General features: G+C 32.1%; 1 protein-coding gene across 1 annotated transcript; it reads left to right on the plus strand.

Annotated features, from left to right (window-relative positions):
* Nucleotides 1-2763: 2763 nt before the first annotated feature.
* On the plus strand, nt 2764-17170 carry LOC143080979 (low-density lipoprotein receptor-related protein 12-like). Its single transcript, XM_076257206.1, has 5 exons — nt 2764-2942; nt 9502-9670; nt 10827-11068; nt 14802-14918; nt 15421-17170. Exons 1-5 carry the CDS (start codon nt 2858-2860, stop codon nt 15870-15872), a joined length of 1065 nt encoding a protein of 354 aa, XP_076113321.1. The 5' UTR covers nt 2764-2857; the 3' UTR covers nt 15873-17170.
* The last annotated feature ends 1889 nt before the right edge of the window (nt 17171-19059 follow it).

Genomic DNA, 19059 nt, shown 5'->3' on the forward strand with positions numbered 1-19059 from the left:
ATCCATCAACACTTTACAAACAAATAAGTTAATTAGGATCCTTCTTGAAAACGTCATTAGAACAGAGGGCAGGGGACTTAACAGCTTGTTTGTTTTTATAAATATTGATGCTATTTTTATTGTGTATGTTTGATATGAATGTAAATATGTTTATTGTGTTAATACACATGGGTCACAAACTGTTTATACCGCAATAAAATATTTGATTTTATTAAAAATATAGTTTTTTTAGGATATTGAAACCCCTCTTATTATGCACACATGCATTTTCTTTATATATCCAGAATTCGGTTGTAAAGCTGGAAGACAAATTGGAGTTGAGTCTTACATAAAAAGACGACTACTTAACGGCAAGTCCATTTAGGTTCTCCAATCAAATCACTCTGTTCAAAATTCGGTTGCTTTAATTATTTCACTTAAATTAAATAAATATTTTCTCAAATCATCGCTAAAATGGCTTTAGACCAATCTATAAAAGAGATGAAAAAAAGAAAAGGGACAAGAAATCTATTGGGTTGAAGAGTTTGAAAATTGTCAACTTTTGTGACTAGTATTAAAAATCATATAATTTAGTATTGGACTACAACACTAACCAATATATTAGTCCTAGCTTTCGTTTAAATTTATCTAAAATAAATGATTGATAATGTTATTGCCAGTCACAAATATTACACTTTAAAATATTTTCTAAAGGAAATTTGATGATGACCGGAAAAACATAGCTGTGGTCAAATAAGCTAAAAGAACATTCCAGGTGAATAGAAATACGATCTGGATATACAATATCTCCTATATAGTGGATTAAGTTAAACTTCTAAGTAAACTAGAGTTTCTCCATTTGTTCAATTGAATGTTTTCAATCATCCAATGTGAAAAAGAAATAAACCTTTTATTAAGATTCAAGATTGAAGATGATTATTAAAGGGGCATAAGCTGTCAAATCCATATTCACCAATTGGACTCAAATTATCACGTTTGATAAGGCACACATGGGACAGAACTTTCTTTTAACCCTCTCCCTTTTTCAAAAACCCGTTATTTTGAACTATCCAAGGCGGTCACTGATATATGATATATATATAGTATGTTCATAGTATACCGAAAAGCGAAAATAATTGAAATTAATAGAAAAAAAAGTCCTCTCCCCAAAAACTATATATGTATATCCAAATAATTGATAAAACAATAAACAATGCATGGACTCGATAATATGCTTAAACGTTAAATTAGTGTGTATTTTAGTCTTTATGCCATTTGATTAACCACAGAGATGACCTCCGAAGACTGCCGACGGATATATAATCCGATTCAAGCATAAACATGATAAAGATTTATATAAATACTTAGCAAGCACGTGCAATTTGGTTTTGCTAGGTGTGTTTGATTTCTTGTTATAGGTTAGAAAATATGTTTAGCATCGTTTTTACCTGTATAAGAAGGGTTTGTTTTGTGATTCTAAACGGTCAACGAAATGGATCACCCTTGTTTCACTTGTTTCACTTATTTACATTATTCCTTTTGATAGCTGAACGCGCCTAGAACATGCGTAATTCGTCTTCAGTAAATGGGTTTTATTGAAGGTCACACGAATACGTATTGAATGAAGTTAAATATTCACTTGCAAATAAATCTTAATCAGCAATATGTGTGATATTATGTGACAAATTTAGGCCAAACTGACTGCCTTCATCGTCAAGAATTGTTCCTTTTTTTTTAAATCTTTTATCTATACATATTGAGTATTCATTTAAAACTTTTCATTTTGGAGTGATATTTGAGGGTTTTTTTTCTTGCTACCAAAGATGATTGTGATAAGAATAGACTTGGATTTAGATAGATGATATATGTGTTGAACAGCGGCAAATATTTCATGTATATTTAAAACGAGAAACACATTAATTATCATGCAATAAATCAAAATAGGTGTGTTATGAAAAGTGTGAAGACCAGGGGCCTGTTTGTTGTTCGAAGCGCTCTTAGGACTAGCTTCAGTCTGATTAAAACCAACCCCCACTATCCACTAGTGGGGACTGGTTAGTCTGATTAAAACCAGCCCCCACTATCCACTAGTGGGGACTGGTTTTAATCAGACTGGACTAGCTTCGATAAACAGGCCCCACGACACAAAGTGGATTGGTATTAAGATTTCGAAATGTAAACAGCCACCGGAAAAACAGGATATATTGCATTGGGGTAAATCTTTTGCATTGTAGGAGACCATAATTACGATTCTTTCGTCGAGTTGCTGCAAGGGCTAATCGACATCTCAAGTTTGACATACAGGTGGCTTGACACTTTTCCTGCATGAGAATTCTCATAGACCAAATAATTTAAATACAGCCTTTTTCATTTCATTAAATTCAGATGAGCAATTTAAATAAGCTGAATACCGTCAATGACAATGAAATTATAGGTATCAGTTACAATACATAAATAAAATGTGGAATTACGTGTTCGGTTTGTTTGTTATGAAATTTACCATGACTAACCGTGATCTATTAAACTTTGCATACCCAGTTATACCCAGTTAGGACACTGCAGCAGTATAATCCTCTTATAGTTGTTTTAACAGAAGGCAATAGTACAACAATATTAGAACTAAAATTCAATAGATTTAGGTCATTATTTAAATAGCTTAATATTTCAAATTATGATTAAGAATAATATAAAATAATATTAATAATATTAAAATAATTTAGTGTGATCAGTGATCCCTTTAAAGGGATTATACTTACAGAGTCTAAGTGAAGACATTACATTCCGAGTACAATTCTAGAGTTACCCCGAGACGAAGGCGGAAGGAGCAGTGTGATTGTTATATACCAATTGCAGGCGAGCGCGACAAGACAGGAGCACAATGGAAGTTAAAGCTAGAAATTTACAAATATGTATACTGCTTATCTCTATAACAACCGTATTTGGATTTTATTTAATTGCTGATTGTAAGTATTTACTCTTTCGTCTCCTGCTTCTCGTCTGGTTTTAATTAAATTTTAATGTATCTCACTTTATTCTATATTCTTAAAATTATATTTGGTCAATTTGTTTTTGCCAAAATAATTTTTAAGTGTTTGACGCAAAATTTTATTACACATCCTGAAATAGAAGATATGGAGGAATGTTGATGAGACAGCAACCAACAATATAAAAAAACAGGTCAATTGTCTTAATGTGGTCTCCTTTTACAATTGACCAAGCTCAGTTATATATGCAGAATTAAGATCGACAGACATTTGTCCAAAAGTTAAAATTTGACATTACTTCCAGTTCATATATATCCGAAAACTAGTAAAACATTACTGAAATTGAACATTGTAGTCCATAGTTTTTTTTTATGATTTGTTGAAAACTTCTGCTCTATTTTTGGTTAACTGTTTTGTCTGATAATTTAGCTGCATTTAGTTTTTCACGGCTTGAATGCATATAAAATGTATCAAAATTCATCATATATAGGAATAACAGAATAAGAATTTGTGCCTTTCATGGCCAGCATTAAATTTATACACGCGAAACAATACCTTATGATTTTGCACACACACAAAAATATATTGAAAAATTATCAATATAGAATTAGTTAGTAAATAGTGATTTTACTTTAAACATGGTACCGTTTGTCATCAATGATATTTATTTACCGCCAGAAGTCATGGCTGGCCTACCGGTAATATGTCTTGAACTGTTAATTTTATTCTATTTGCGAGTTATTTAGTTGATCCTAGATTTTTTAAACGGGGCATGGATACCATGCAATGAATTATATACAACCGAGAGAAATGAGTCTTAAAAGGCGAAATATTTTGAACGATTCTATGCATCAAACTTAAAATCATATAAATCATGAAAATCATGAAAAACATAATATAATACTTCTGGGGCGATCAAAAAGGAGGACCTACGGCTACGCCCTCTATGTCCCCCGGATCAGCCACTGGAAACGACATTTAAGAAAATCATCAATCTTGAAAGGGATATGTTTTTCTTTTTTTTTTTTTCTTTTATCTTAACGCAATTCATCGTATGCCGTATAAAACTAAAGAACACATTTATAAGTTAAAGTATTTGTTAACCCGTACTAAGCATTTATGCAAGATGGCACTTCGATACATGCTCTGTGGCACCGTTAAAGTCCACAATTCCTCTAAAGTCCACAACACCGCTAAAGTCCACAACAATTTTCCGCTAAAGTCCACAACGCCGCTAAAGTCCACAAAATTTCCGCTAAAGTCCACAAAATGACCTCCGCTAAAGTCCACAAGAAAACACCGTTAAAGTCCACAACAACATGTTCCGCTAAAGTCCACAAAAAAGCACCGTTAAAGTCCAAACATTTTTTTTTCATTATCAAAAGAAAATTTTCTGTTTTTTACACCCGATATTATAGATCTAATTAAAAGCACGGACTTTTGTTCTTAGAAAGTATTTCTTGTCAGCCTAAATTCTATTTTGATGAATGAAAAAATTATAGTATTTGCTTTATCAATTTTTATGCGATTTTCTCTCAATCAAACAGACAACATTTCTGAAAAGTTATCTAACTATTATACTCTTTTTATTCTTTAGTAAATATTTGTTCATCCACAAGAAACTCCAACATAGCGTTCTCTTTATATATATGCTGGAGACATAATTTGGAGCCTATATTTGATATTTAAATTTCCTTTGCAATATCTATAAAACATAAGTAAGATTTCCATTCAGTGTCTGTTAGGTTCCACAGCAGTCAAAACGGTCCGTAAATCTCAAAAATAGACTTGGATCCATCATGTTCTTTTTTGAAATCAAAATAATGATAAAGAATACCACACATTCATGCATTTTGTGGTGCTGAGCAGATTTCCATCACTCTTTGGTTTGCATATAAAAAAGAAGATATGGTATGATTGCCAATGAGACAACTGTCCACAAGAGACCAAAATGACACAGACATTATAAACAACTGTTTGTTTTGTTTTCAAAAAGATAATGAATTTGTTTCAGAATGAAAGATGAATTGAATAAATTATACGCGGATGTGGTTCTGTATTGTGTATTATCCATGATGAGTACAAGTATAAGTTTTTTTTCTACAATGCTACATGTATATATATATATATATATATGTTCCAGACAATATGAGTGTATCTGATTTGAACCCTTACGCGTACAATGTGGACCATATAAGTATACCTGAACGTATACTCGTACCGTATGAGTATACTCGTATGGTTTAGTATGAGGTCGACCATACATGTGCATTTGTCAAATTTATCAAGAGTCAGAAAATGAAATAAAAACTTTAACCAAATAAACTAGAGTCTCTAAAGAGCCTGTGTCGCTCACCTGAATTTACTGATCCTTTGGAAATCATGTAAAATAAGGTTAAAATCATAATTTATAGTATAAGATATCATTTATATTTAGATACTATAATAATATCTAAGATAATAGCAAAGAACTCAGGGACAGCAACCCCTTCTGAAAATTTCAAGGCAGATATATCTAAATCTGATGAACTTTTTTGCCACCGTCAGATTTACTCTAAATGCTTCAGTTTCAGAGATATAAACCAAAAACTGATTTTACCCTATGTACTATTTTTAGCCATGTCTGCCATCTTCGTTCGCGGGCAGGGTCATCGGACACATTTTTAAAACTATATACTCTTATGATGATTGTGGATAAGTTTAGTTACACTTTGTTTAAGTAATTTCAGAGGAGAAGATTTTTGTAAAAGTTAACGACGACGACGACGACGCCGGACGACGCCGAACGCAAAGTGATGAGAAAAGCTCACTTGGCCCTTCGGGCCAGGTGAACTAAAAAGTGACGCTACATTTTTTAGTATGAAATTAAGTTCAAATGCTCAAATTGCAATTGAAGTTATGGAAGTACATACATGTATATTTTGGAAGATAAGTTTTTAGAACATTTAGGAACGTTGTACTTCAAAAACCGATAAGCCAGTAAAGTAAAATGGTCAGAAGTATTTGTCACCTATAATTAGTTGTTATATATATCATGAAATCTACGGATATTTTTCATAACAAATATTTAGGAACTATTTCATGTAAGATTTTAATCAAAATTAGTACCAATAGAAGCAGACCTCTCATAGGTTTATTTGTTTATTTGGTAATTTATCTATTTTGAAGCGTTTATTCTCAATTTCTGATGATATAACACAAAGTTTATATCTTATCCAAAAATTTGATTTACACCAAAAATGAAAAACAAAACTAACCGAAGAAAAGTATGACCAAATAAAAAAAAACTTGCCGACGTATTTGTGTGTTGAGAAATCCAGAACTAATAAAAATAAGTGTCTATGAGCATTGGAGGGTGTGGATATAGGATAAAGACAGGATGTGGATATAGAATAAAGGCGATAGGAACGTTCATCTTGCATTGAGCCCGAACACCAACAATTGTTGAACTATACTATAGTCATATTGATTGATAAAATGTACGTCACATCAAAGTTCACGGTATCGCTTTCAGAGTTAATTTCGTTTCTTTATTCTCTTTTAAAGATACTTTTTTTAGTATTTTGAAAAGGCTAGATGGAAGACTAGTATGAAGTTTTAAGCTGAATCTTTTACGAATTATATAATATCAAAGAATGTTTCTGTTCTTTTCAATACAATTTTATTGGTTTAATACTGTAGAACAGATTTAGCGTTTTGTGAGTTTATAGAAATTAATCTTGTGAGTAATTTTACATGTGATTAAAACACTTTACCAAGATAAACAACTAGTGTATGTATATTTTCTTAAGCCCCATTTATGGGCATTGGTTTTTCCTTTTGAATGGTTTTACACTTGTAATTGTTGGGGACTTTTATAGCTGGCTGTTCCGTGTGAGCCAAGGTTCCGTGTTGAAGGCCGTACCTTGACCTATAATGGTCTTTTATAAATTTTAACTTGGATAGAGAGTTGTCTTATTGGCACTGTGACTCATACCATATCTTCCTATATCGATCAAATTAGGTTTTGTTGTGACATTTTGGTAGAAACCCATTCAACACATCGATATCTGATACTAATCGATAAAAATATAACTTAAAGCATAGAATATTTTCTTTTTTATTTGGAATTTATCATACTGGCTTCATTTTTCCGTTCTGAAAATCATAACAGAAATTAATAACGTTAAACGTTGGTTAAAAGTTTTGCGACAGGAGACCTTTGGGAATTCATAAACTTAGTATTTTTTTTGTTTAATGATATAATCAAGATTGTTGCATGCCGTTCAAATGTTATATAGATTAGGAGGCACCTTTGCTTTGTACATTAATTATGCCAAAAAGTGATTATATGCAAAGAATAAGAGAAAAAATTTACTTGTTGAATGCAGTAATAATAACTAACGAATTTACAAACTTTTTAGAAATGATGTCCAAATTGGCCATCAAGATCAAAATTGATAAAACAAAATCATATACCGATACTGTACTTTTTTCATGTTTCAAACTGATAAAAAAAATACTACCGAGAAGAAAGGCCAATGCTTTGTATTGTACTAATGGAATAAAAATAACGAATAATATGTTTTTAACAATAAAAAAATTGGTGTGGACTTTAACGGTGCTTTTTTGTGGACTTTAGCGGAACTTGTTATTGTGGACTTTAACGGCGTTTTCTTGTGGACTTTAGCGGAGGTAATTTTGTGGACTTTAGCGGAAAGTTTGTGGACTTTAGCGGCGTTGTGGACTTTAGCGGAAATTTGTTGTGGACTTTAGCGGTGTTGTGGACTTTAGAGGAATTGTGGACTTTAACGGTGCCACAATGCTCTTTCCTTAATGTGAAAAACCCTGTTACCACTCCGTAAGTGCCAATATCTCGTTAAATACATAAAGTTAACACACATACTTAACTAAATTGGTTACAATTTTGGATAAGACCATAGTTTAGCAAGACAAAAATGTTATCAAAATTACCCTAAGTTATTCAGATTGATTTAAATATCTCTTGATATGTTTATTTCGAATCCACCCTTTCCGATTTAAATGAACATTTCTAAATTAGAATGATATATAGTTACATACTTCAGTTTAGATACAACATTGGGTGAGAATTTAACATAAATGATGAAATAAGCAATAATGCGTCCTCTTTGGTAAATGACCTATAGAATACTAAAAAATACAATATACTAGTATATCTATTTTTATTATTATCTATATCATTAGTTAATCAATTCATAACCATGAATTACTTTGCATGAAATATTTCCAATCATTTGATTCTGCACGCCCTTTTTGAACGTTCGTGCAGACTTTTACCATAAGCAATTTCAAGTATAAACACATCAATACAATTTTGTAAGATCAACTCAATGATATAAAAGCTCATGCGATTACAGTTTTATAAAAGAGATGCAAAAGATACCAAAAGGATTGTAACTCATGTGTCGAAAACAAGCTTATAATGTCATGGCAAAAACGAAATACAACAAAAAGATACACAACAGTAAAACACAACATAGAAAACTAAAGATTGCTCAATACGAACCACACAAAAGACCGGGGCTGATCTAAGGTTCTCAAAAGGCTAAACATGGTCGGGATTGCGGAACATATCGGTCGTCATCTGTCAAACAGATATTCTCTATTATATAAAGGTCAACTAAATATGATTGATTGGAAATGCAAACTCTGAAATTTCGTATCATATGGGAGATATAGATTCCATATTCAGGCGCTGCTGTAATGTTTATACATAGAAATGGAAAGTTAACGATTGGTGAAAATAGGCAGATTGTGCGACAGGTCAAATTAGTCAAGAGCGCCATACATTAGAATACTTCTATTTCTTTATTACTAACTACCCTTTTAAGTTCACCAATGGCTACTTTCAAAATACTGAAAGCCCGATGTAAAAGTAAAGTATTCCAGAGATTACAGAATGATATTTTGTATGTAGAATTGATGTTGACTAATTATTGATACGCCAAAAATCTGGTTTGTTAAAGACTATTCGAAGCTAGTGACACATTGTTTTAATGAGTTACAGAGACAAACACTGCATTAATATAATTTTAATATCATTTCAATAATTCTGCACTTGTTAGTTGTTTCGTTTCCGAGTTTATACAAATTCCAAAATATGGATCCCAAAATTCGATTAACATCTCGTGATAACTCAATTTAGCTTCCTTTATTTTAGTTTTACAAATTACTAGGCGTTTAAAAGTTTATACAAGCGATGCGTTTGGTGGTACATAATTGTAATGAAAGCGTTCTTACATGTATACATCTTATATATTTTTTCTTGGCTATATGAATCCTAATACCAGTGATGCGTTTGGTGGTTCTTGTAATGAAATCTGTCATATATATCTTTTATTTTTCCAGATTATGTGAATCCTAATACAACCGATGCGTTTGGTGGTTTTTGTGATGGAAGTTGTTTTTAATATATCTATTATATTTTTCCAAATTATATGAATCCTAATACAACCGATGCGTTTGGTGGTTCTTGTGATGGAAGCTGTCTTTAATATATGTATTATATTTTTTTCAGATTATATGAATCCTAATACAAGTGATGCATTCGGAGGTTCTTGTGATGAGGTAGTAGAGGATGCCAGTCTGTACATCAACAGCCATATAAATCCTCTCAAATGGTTCAATTATGGTGGGGACAAAGACTGTGTCATGACTCTGGATGCAGGAAGCATGGGAGGAGCGTTGTAAGTATAATGTTGAACTCCAAATGACCTCAACATGTCTTTTCATATACTAGTATTATGGCATGTGGCAGACTGCCACATCGCTTTAACCTATTAATATTAATTCGCTGATTTATAGTCTAAACCTATACTAAAAGTGTCTTTTTGGGGTGAAAGGGAGAGGGTTGCATAATTTCATGTTTTTTGGTTGATGTATGAAATTGTAGACAGGCTGTCAGAATTATCAGTAGGCTAAATACTTTAAGCTTGCTTTCAGTTACTGCGAACTTTCTATAAAACGGTATTTTCATATTGCGTTTTTCTTATCCATTCAAGGATTTTAATAGTACTTTTGAGTTCCTGATCTGCTATTCGTAAATTTACTAATGCAGGTATAAAGGAAAGAGTGAGGTTGAGAACTGAAAGGATTATAATTTAATCCAGCTACATTATTAGTTACATAGTGTGCTAGCGAAGCTCGAACCCCCATATGGAATTTACTGACCCCATATATACGGTATTCCGTCACTAGCACAGTATGTACCAATTTTATCTTTCCGACTATCTTAATGTGTGAAATTTAGACTAGTGACCTATCAAAATAAGCAAGTCTTCAATACTGTTAGCATTAACTACAATAACAGATGCCAAACATGACAACTTGTTAATTTCAAATGTGTTTTAGGAATTTATTTCAATCTTAATCATCAATTCTTCGTTTGTTGAAACCTTCAGAATTTTTCTCAGTACCGTTTAGTTATCATAAATGGACGTAACACCACTACTGACCGTGTATAAAATAAGATCCGCTTCCCTACCAACCTAATATGAAATATATACGGTCTCCACGCGGACGCTTTTAACCAATCATATGCCTAGAAATGTATAGGAGGTAAGATTATCTCATATGTTCACCAAGTCAGAAACCTCGGTTTTAGTTGTCGTATGCTCAATGTTTTTGATATTTGGAGATCTGACTTTAAAACGTATGCATGATTGTTTCTGATAAAATTTGTTTACAACGTTGTATCTATAGACGATTTATAGCTTGACATCTTGTATGTACTCCTGTTTCCGTTTGGTTATTTTTGTTGTTTTGTTTCTGTGTGATTGACGTTCATCCATTTTACATCTCATTTTATTCATATTAAACAATATAATGTAATTTAATTTTCAGATTTAAGATAGACTGGATGTATTTTGATTTGGAAAACTCTGCAGGTTGCACAAAAGACTATTTAAAAATTTACGATTCTGATATAGCTGGTATGGCTCCTGGTACCCTGTTAGGAACATTCTGTGGTAGTACAACTCCAACTGTTAGGTTCGGAACACAGCGTTATCTAACTTTGGAGTTTCACGCTGATTCGTCAGGATCAGGAGACGGATTCAGGTTTAGAGGAACTCGAACAGAACCAAGTAAGTCATTTCAATATCATCGATTGAATGGTTTTATATATTCCTTGTCGGTGTCTTTTAAAACTGACTATATTTTATGGTTTGATCATTGTTGAAGGCCTTATAATTGCCTACAATTGCTCTCTATCACTTTATTTGAACTCTTGTGGATAGTACATATTTTAAAATACTAGTAACATAAAATTATCAAAGACCAGGAACACACTCATATACTTGGAGGAAAAGTGTCAACATGCAATTTTATCATTTTTAGGATACCTCATTTCGTGTAGTGGTAAGACATATATACCTGAAAACAGTTTATAATAATTCAAAAAATCTTTTAGTTGTTCAATCCAAGTGAGAGAGCATTATCAGCTATTATTACTACACAGTGACTTGAAATCATTCTACATTACACATTGATTTATATTTGTTAAGTTTAAATACATATCAGACTAATCACATATTAATCCGGAAATAAAGTAAACGTGGTATGATTTAAAGATATAATAACACGATCTAACTTACTGTAGCCAAATATACCAGTAATTCTAATAAATCATGTTGGAGTGGTCATTCACCGATTGTCACCTCTCTTTTATAATACCACAATTACATGGGTTTCAAGTTATATAAATATAAGCTATAATGACCACACCACGGAGATGTTCATGTTGACAAAATTATTGAACGACCTGATTTGACATGGCTTATATAGTTGTAAAACAAGCAATGTTTCATCGAGACAAACTTAAAGGTGGCCGTTCATTTTTTTTTAATTGTGAAATAAGAATAATAAGTAAAATACCCGAAAAAATATTTGGGACTCTTCCTATTTGACACATTATAGTCATCTCAACAATATTAAGAACACCGTAACATCTATGTGGGAAGTTGTTTGGCTTGGCTTACAAATATTGCATCATTCCTACTTTTAAATTTTATTTTAGTATTTAATTGAGTTTGAAAATGTAGTTTTACTTGTCTGTTATTTGTAAATCTATGAAACTCCCAAATCTATAGGATATCATTCATATTCTATTTCTTTCATCAGATGGAATGAGGCACATCAACAACTAAGACAATTCCTTCGTTTTTACAAGATGACGAGTTCCATTTATCTATATGATGCAAAAAGTTACCTATATAATTTTTCACAACCCAATGATATTATATTATGCTCCTTGTGAGCCCATTTTATGGAAATAAAGCATCTTCTTCTTCTTCTTCTTCTTCTTCTTCTTCTTCTTCTTCTTCTTCTTCTTCTTCTTCTTCTTCTTCTTCTTCTTCTTCTTCTTCTTCTTCTTCTTCTTCTTCTTCTTCTTCTTCTTCTTCTTCTTCTTCTTCTTCTTCTTCTTCTTCTTCTTCTTCTTCTTCTTCTTCTTCTTCTTCTTCTTCTTCTTCTTCTTCTTCTTCTTCTTCTTCTTCTTCTTCTTCTTCTTCTTCTTCTTCTTCTTCTTCTTCTTCTTCTTCTTCTTCTTCTTCTATATATATACAGCTACACACAAAAAATCCTTAACCATGCAAAAACAGTAATCTAAACCTCAAACATAAAACCTAACCCTTACCTCAAATATCCCATACTCTTAATTATATAAACATAAATACTGACCCTAAGGTATGGGGACACTAAAGGTTAAAACGAAGACATCTTTACTTGCAGGTCCTTGCCAAGATGATGAGTTCCATTTATTATTATAATGTAATGATTTGCAGGTCCTTAACAAGATGATTGAGTTCCATTTATCTATATAATGTAATAATTTGCAGGTCCTTGTCAAGATGATGAGTTCCATTTATTTATATAATGTAATACTAGTAATGTGCAGGTCCTTGTCAATATGACGAGTTTCATTTATTTATATAATGTAATAATTTGCAGATCCTTACGGAAGCGTCTTAGCGCCACACATTTGGTTTTTTTTTTATTTTTCTTCCTATGTTTGCGTTACAACGACCTTGCGCAAACCTTTGCGATATAACGCAAACCTTTGCGAAATAACGCAAACATTTGCGTTGTAACGCAAACCTTTGCGATATAACGCAAACCTTTGCGTTAAACGCAAACATTTGCGATATAACGCAAACCTTTGCGTTATAACGCAAACATTTGTTTTATCTTATTTCTTATTTAAGATTCAAAGGAAACAGTAGTTATTAGTGGAGGAGGCTGTTTATATTAAAATTTATCACCTTTGTAGTCATTGCAAAGTAAAATGCTTGAATAATTATATCATATCATTGACTTATAATGAGCAGAATAATATAAGAAGATGTGGTATGAGTGCCAATAAGAAAACTTTCCATCTAAGTCACTATTCGTAAAAGTAAACCATCATAGGCCAAAGTACGGTCTTCAACACGGAGTATTGGCTCACACTGAACAACAAACTATAAAGGCTCCCAAAAACGATATCCATGTTACTACTATTATATATATAGAAAAAAAACCAACCCTGCTAATATAGCTATAACCGAATATAAATATACTTCCAAAGTAAGCTCTCGTTTGAGAACTGTGTAAAGTAGGTTAGATTCAAACAAGCTACCCTTTGGCAATAAATGTATAGAATGAAGATGTTTTATTAATAAAATTATGTTCTCTCTATTCAAATTGCTACCCAAGCATCTTAAAACTACTTCATTATATTGAAATGAAAATTCAATGACTTTCTATCAAAGAATCTTGATCATATTCTGAGATTTAAAAAAAATATTTCCTTATTAATAATTCATTTTAAAGCAGAAAGATCATTTTGTCTATTTGACTTGAAGGTTTCACAATTGTATGACATTATTTTTGATCTTTCAATTTAAATATGACTATATACTAAACTATATCCATTTTCTTGTTAAATTATATACTTTTCTGATGCACAAATCAGTCTTAATTTATGTATAATTGCACTTCAAGTATTCCATTATTCCTATGCATATTTATTATAATGATTTGGCCTTGTATGTATGTTTCTTTTTTTTATCTACTAGTAAATCACATCCGAAATGAATGACAGACGCACATATATACAAAACTTAATGAATAATTGAAATCAAGATATTTGCGTTATAACGCAAAGGATTGGGTTATATCTCAAAGGTTTGCGTTATAATGCAAGGGATTGCGTTATATCGCAAAGGTTTTGCGTTATAACGCAAAAGGTTTGCGTTATATCGAAAAGGTTTGCGTTATAACGCAAAGGTTTGCGTTATATCGCAAAGGTTTGCGTTTAACGCAAAGGATTGCGTCATATCGCAAAGGTTTGCGTTATAAGTCAAAGGTTTGCGTTATATCGCAAAGGTTTGCGTTATTTCGCAAATGTTTGCGTTATAACGCAAAAGGTTTTGCGTTATAACGCAAATGTTTGCGTTACAACGCAAACATAGGAAGAAAAATAATTAAAAAAAATGTGTGTCGCTAATACGCTTCCGTAGATCCTTGCCAAGATGATGAGTTTCATTTATTTATATAATGTAATGATTTGCAGGTCCTTGCCAAGATGATGAGTTCCACTTATTTATATATTGTAATAATTTGAAGGTCCTTGCCAAGATGATGAGTTCCACTTATTTATATAGTGTAATAATTTGAAGGTCCAATCCGAGGTGATGAATTCCACTTATTTATATAATGTAATAATTTACAGGTCCTTGCTAAGATGACGAATTCCACTTATTTATATAATGTAATAATTGAACAGGTCCTTGCCAAGATGACGAGTTTCATTTATTTATATATTGTAATACTTTACAGGTCCTTGCCAAGATGACGAGTTCCATTGTACCACAGAAGATGTGTGTATTGATGAGAGACTGAAATGTGATGGTACTAGACACTGTAATGACGACTTGGATGAAAGTGACTGCTCATGTAGGTTATATTACTTATATAATAACTAAATAGGGCATACTTTAATTGTATGAAAGAATCAGCTGCTAAATACACATTTACGTCTTCCACCTCCATATGTACACAATGTTGGTTGTTTTATTCTCTATTTTTATAGAGTAAGTGGTACACATGTTATACAAAATATTTGTTTCAATGTGGGTTTGATTTAATTTCATGTTTTATCAATTTCCATGATATCATGGAAAACATACATTATATTTGCGTTTTAGTGCGTTTGTTACCATCAATTAGTAACGACAGATCCTTTAGTATGAATGAACAGAAACTTTATTATGCTGATACAGTTTCTGGTCATAATATATCTTGTTTGTACCAACATTCTTAGATTTTATTATAACTTTCAAAGTCTTCATATAGTGGACACACATATGGCATCCTCAGTTAAACAAAGATCTGTTAACATTTTCTATATTTTTGTACAATACACTTTAACTTGAAAGTCTATATATTTATTTTTTAGTTTTCGAAGAACTGATAGGAAGTATTATCGCCCTTGGAATGGGAGGCATGGTCGGGGTAGGTATCGCCTTTATAGGAGGATGTGTGGGTATCTGGACATTAGTCTGTGTATTCACAGTCTGTAAGAAATGCTGTGGCTTTTGTTGCACCACGTGTTGCTGTTTCTGGCCTTGTTGTAAGGGAAGAACATGTGGCAAGAGCAAAGTCGACCCCGACTCTGATCCGGAGTATGGTTTAGAACTACCCGAAAAGAAACCAGCAAACGACAACGATATTGAGATCCAAGGGGACGATGGCGATTTCTTTGATGATGACGATGGTAAACCAAATCAACTGACCGTCGCACCACACGGATCATCAAAGGATTTAATGTCACAGAATGACCCTAAACATACCAAAATGACCGGAGTCGGACAACAAAATAATGGATTTGATGATGATGTTGATTTTTAGAAAATAATGTAATCATATGTTCATCTGAAAGGAAATCGAAAGAGAATATCCGAAATAGATTGGTATTTGACTAATAACGATTATGTATTTTCTGTAATTGTACACTGTTAAAACTATGTTCCCACAAAGTTCTGCGCTTCTGGCGTGCTGTATTCCTTTTATATCTAATATGAGTTTATCCTCCTTAATTAGGAAAATTCAAGCTCCCTTTAAACTGTAAAGAATTTGTACACCTTTCTGATTGAACATTCGGAAATTTTCCCATTTTTTTTAATGGAATTGTTTTAACATATCACTTCTTATGTAAATGTAGTCTTAACATACAATCGTCTTTGTGATAACCAATAGTATAATATTGAGTATTATATTTGATATAGTATAATCGTAACTAGTTGTATGTATCAAGATTTTACCAATGCACATCACCTACGCCAAAATCGTGTTTCATAACGAAATGTAAAGCCATACGCATTTTGTATTTTATTATCAGCTTCAATATTCTTTAACCTGATAACGACAAAATTCAAATTAGTGTTTGAGTTTTCTTGGATTTCCTGACCCTAAAACCAGTAATCAATAATTGGGACTCAAAGACATATTTTACATATTTGTAATATGTTTCATTTTCCCTCTACTTCTTCACCGAGATCTCCTTAACAATTTCTGAAATTCATATCTCTACCATTGAAATATAAGTGTTTCGATTAGATGCTTAAATGACGATGACGCCAGACTTGGAAGGTTGCCATAACTTGATCGTCTAAAAACGATCTCTAAACTTGTTTGAAAATTTACGTCACTCGAGGAATATTTATTATATAAAGTACTAGAGTAATCATAGTTTCAAATTAAACGTCAATCTTCAAAGTAGACATTCTAATGTTCCATACATTTTATGTACAGTTTTATTATATATAGAACACTGGTTTTGAATACTATATGTTACCCTGTTGATGTCTTTTATTGTTTCGTCGTGAGGCTGCTGTCTCATTGACGTATACCACACACAGTATTCATTGAAATTAGTTATGAAAAGACTATTTTAATCTTATAATAGCTCATAAAAATCATTCTTAAATATGGAGATCATTTGAGTTACAACATAAACCTTTCAATAACAACATTAAAAGATACAAATATGAAGTTTCCTAATATTCAGTACATACAATATAATCATGACACTTTATTTCTATTTATTTCTTATTATATATTTATTATGTTGATATTTGTTTATTCTGTGATTTCTTTGCTCTTGTTAAGTTTTTTTTTATCTTTTCAATTAAATCATAGTTCATCAACATGCTTTTATTAGTTTTTATTGGATCCAGTTTTATCGCTGCCTTTGGTTATTTATCAACAGAATACGTTTTAATGTTATAAAGAGTAAAGTTTTTGTGTTTTTTTTTTTTATCTCACAGAGGCAAGCCTCAAAACTCATTTACGATAATTAATTGTTACAATACATTCTTTATAAATTCTTAAACCGTGGTGTGTGGCAATGGTGTGTTTTGTTTAATACATATTTGTTCCGTGACGTTGACCTGTCACATACACATTTTCCAGCCCATCATAAAGTAAAAAGTAAAAAAACAAAACTACTGAACTGCAAGGAAAATTCAAATTTGAGAAGTCCCTTATCAAATGACAAAATCAAGAACTGAAACACATCAAACGAATAGAAAACAACAGCCATATTTCTGTCTTGATACTGGCCTTGACTGATGTAAAAATGGTGAACCTGGGTTTATAGCTACCTAAACCTCCTACTTGTATGGCAGTCGCATTTAATTCCATTAAATGACAACAATGTGTTAATAAAACAAGCATACAAAGGTCGGAGCCTGTTAAAATGTCAAAGCCCTCTGCAGTTGTATCCACATGTGTTAATAGTTATCAAAGGTACCATGATTATCTTAAGTTAGGAGACTATTTTTCAGTGGTTGTCGTTTGTTGCTGTGGTTCATAAGCGTTTCTCGTTTTGTATATAGATTGGACCGTTGTTTTCTGGTTTGAAAAAAAAATTGAATTGTTTTACACAAGTCCATTCAGGGCTTTTTATATCTTGTTGTTAGCTGTAAGCCAATACTTCGTGTTGAAGGCTGTACTGTGATCAATGTTTGTTAACTTTTAATACATTGTGACTTGGTTGGAGGGTCTCATTGGAACTCATACCACATTTATTATTTATATAATAGGTAAACCTGTAAAAAGTAGGGAAACAGCAGTCAACATTGGGTATTATCTTAAGCAGTTAAACACAAAATTGCATATAGTCCAAGCAGAAAATGCAAAATACAACATTAAAATGTAACACACACAGAACAAAATGATAATATAACAATGACCATTTTCCTGACTTGGTAGAGGACATTTTAATTTTTTTTAAAATGGTGGGTTGAACCTGGTTTTGTGGCCTGCCAAACCTCCCATTTTTATGGCAATGTTATATATAACACGGAAATGACAACATTACATGATAGGACTACAATACAAATGAATCGGAGAACATATAGGACACACGAATAATAGGTTACAAAAGGTGCCAGGTTTAGAATTTAATACGCCAGACGCGCGTTTTGTCCACACAATTCTAACCAGTGACACTCTGATGAAAAAAGTTCGAAAGCCACAAAAAAAAAAGGTACAAAAATGAAGAGCATTGAGGACCAAAAGTTCCAAAAATGCCTGTACCAAGTCAGGAATATGACAGTTCTTATCCATTCGTTTTTTATGTGTTTTGTCATTTGATTTTGTCATGTGACTATGGACTTTCCGATTAGATTTTCCTCTGAGTTCAGAATTTTTGTGATTTTACTTTGTGCCCAATACGGGTAGGGTTTTTGCCTGGGATAAGAACATTCCTATTTTTTAGAATAATTCTTACTTTTGCAAAGAGTGAATTTTATAAAATGACTACATAATAGATATAAATGATAAAACCGGTGACTTACTACAAAATAAAAACGGATAGATAAATCACCTAAACCAGCATATAAAAATTCACAGCCGTGTTAGACAAATTGATAAACGCACAAATTTAACGCATCAATGTAAAAATATCGGAAATTGATGAGACTGTCATTACAAAAGTGAGAGGGTTAGCGCTATAGAACCAGGTTTAATCCACCATTTTCTACATTTGAAAATGCCTGTACCAAGTCAGGAATATGACAGTTCTTGTCCATTC

Source organism: Mytilus galloprovincialis, chromosome 6 (assembly GCF_965363235.1).
Source record: "Mytilus galloprovincialis chromosome 6, xbMytGall1.hap1.1, whole genome shotgun sequence".
Classification (NCBI taxonomy): Eukaryota; Metazoa; Mollusca; class Bivalvia; order Mytilida; family Mytilidae; genus Mytilus; species Mytilus galloprovincialis.

Coding starts and splice junctions, on each gene's coding strand:
- LOC143080979 (XM_076257206.1), top strand. CDS start 2,858: ATGGAAGTTAAAGCTAGAAATTTACAAATATGTATACTGCTTATCTCT. Junction 9,671..10,826: donor GGAAGCATGGGAGGAGCGTT/GTAAGTATAATG, acceptor TTTAATTTTCAG/ATTTAAGATAGACTGGATGT. Junction 11,069..14,801: donor AGGAACTCGAACAGAACCAA/GTAAGTCATTTC, acceptor AATACTTTACAG/GTCCTTGCCAAGATGACGAG.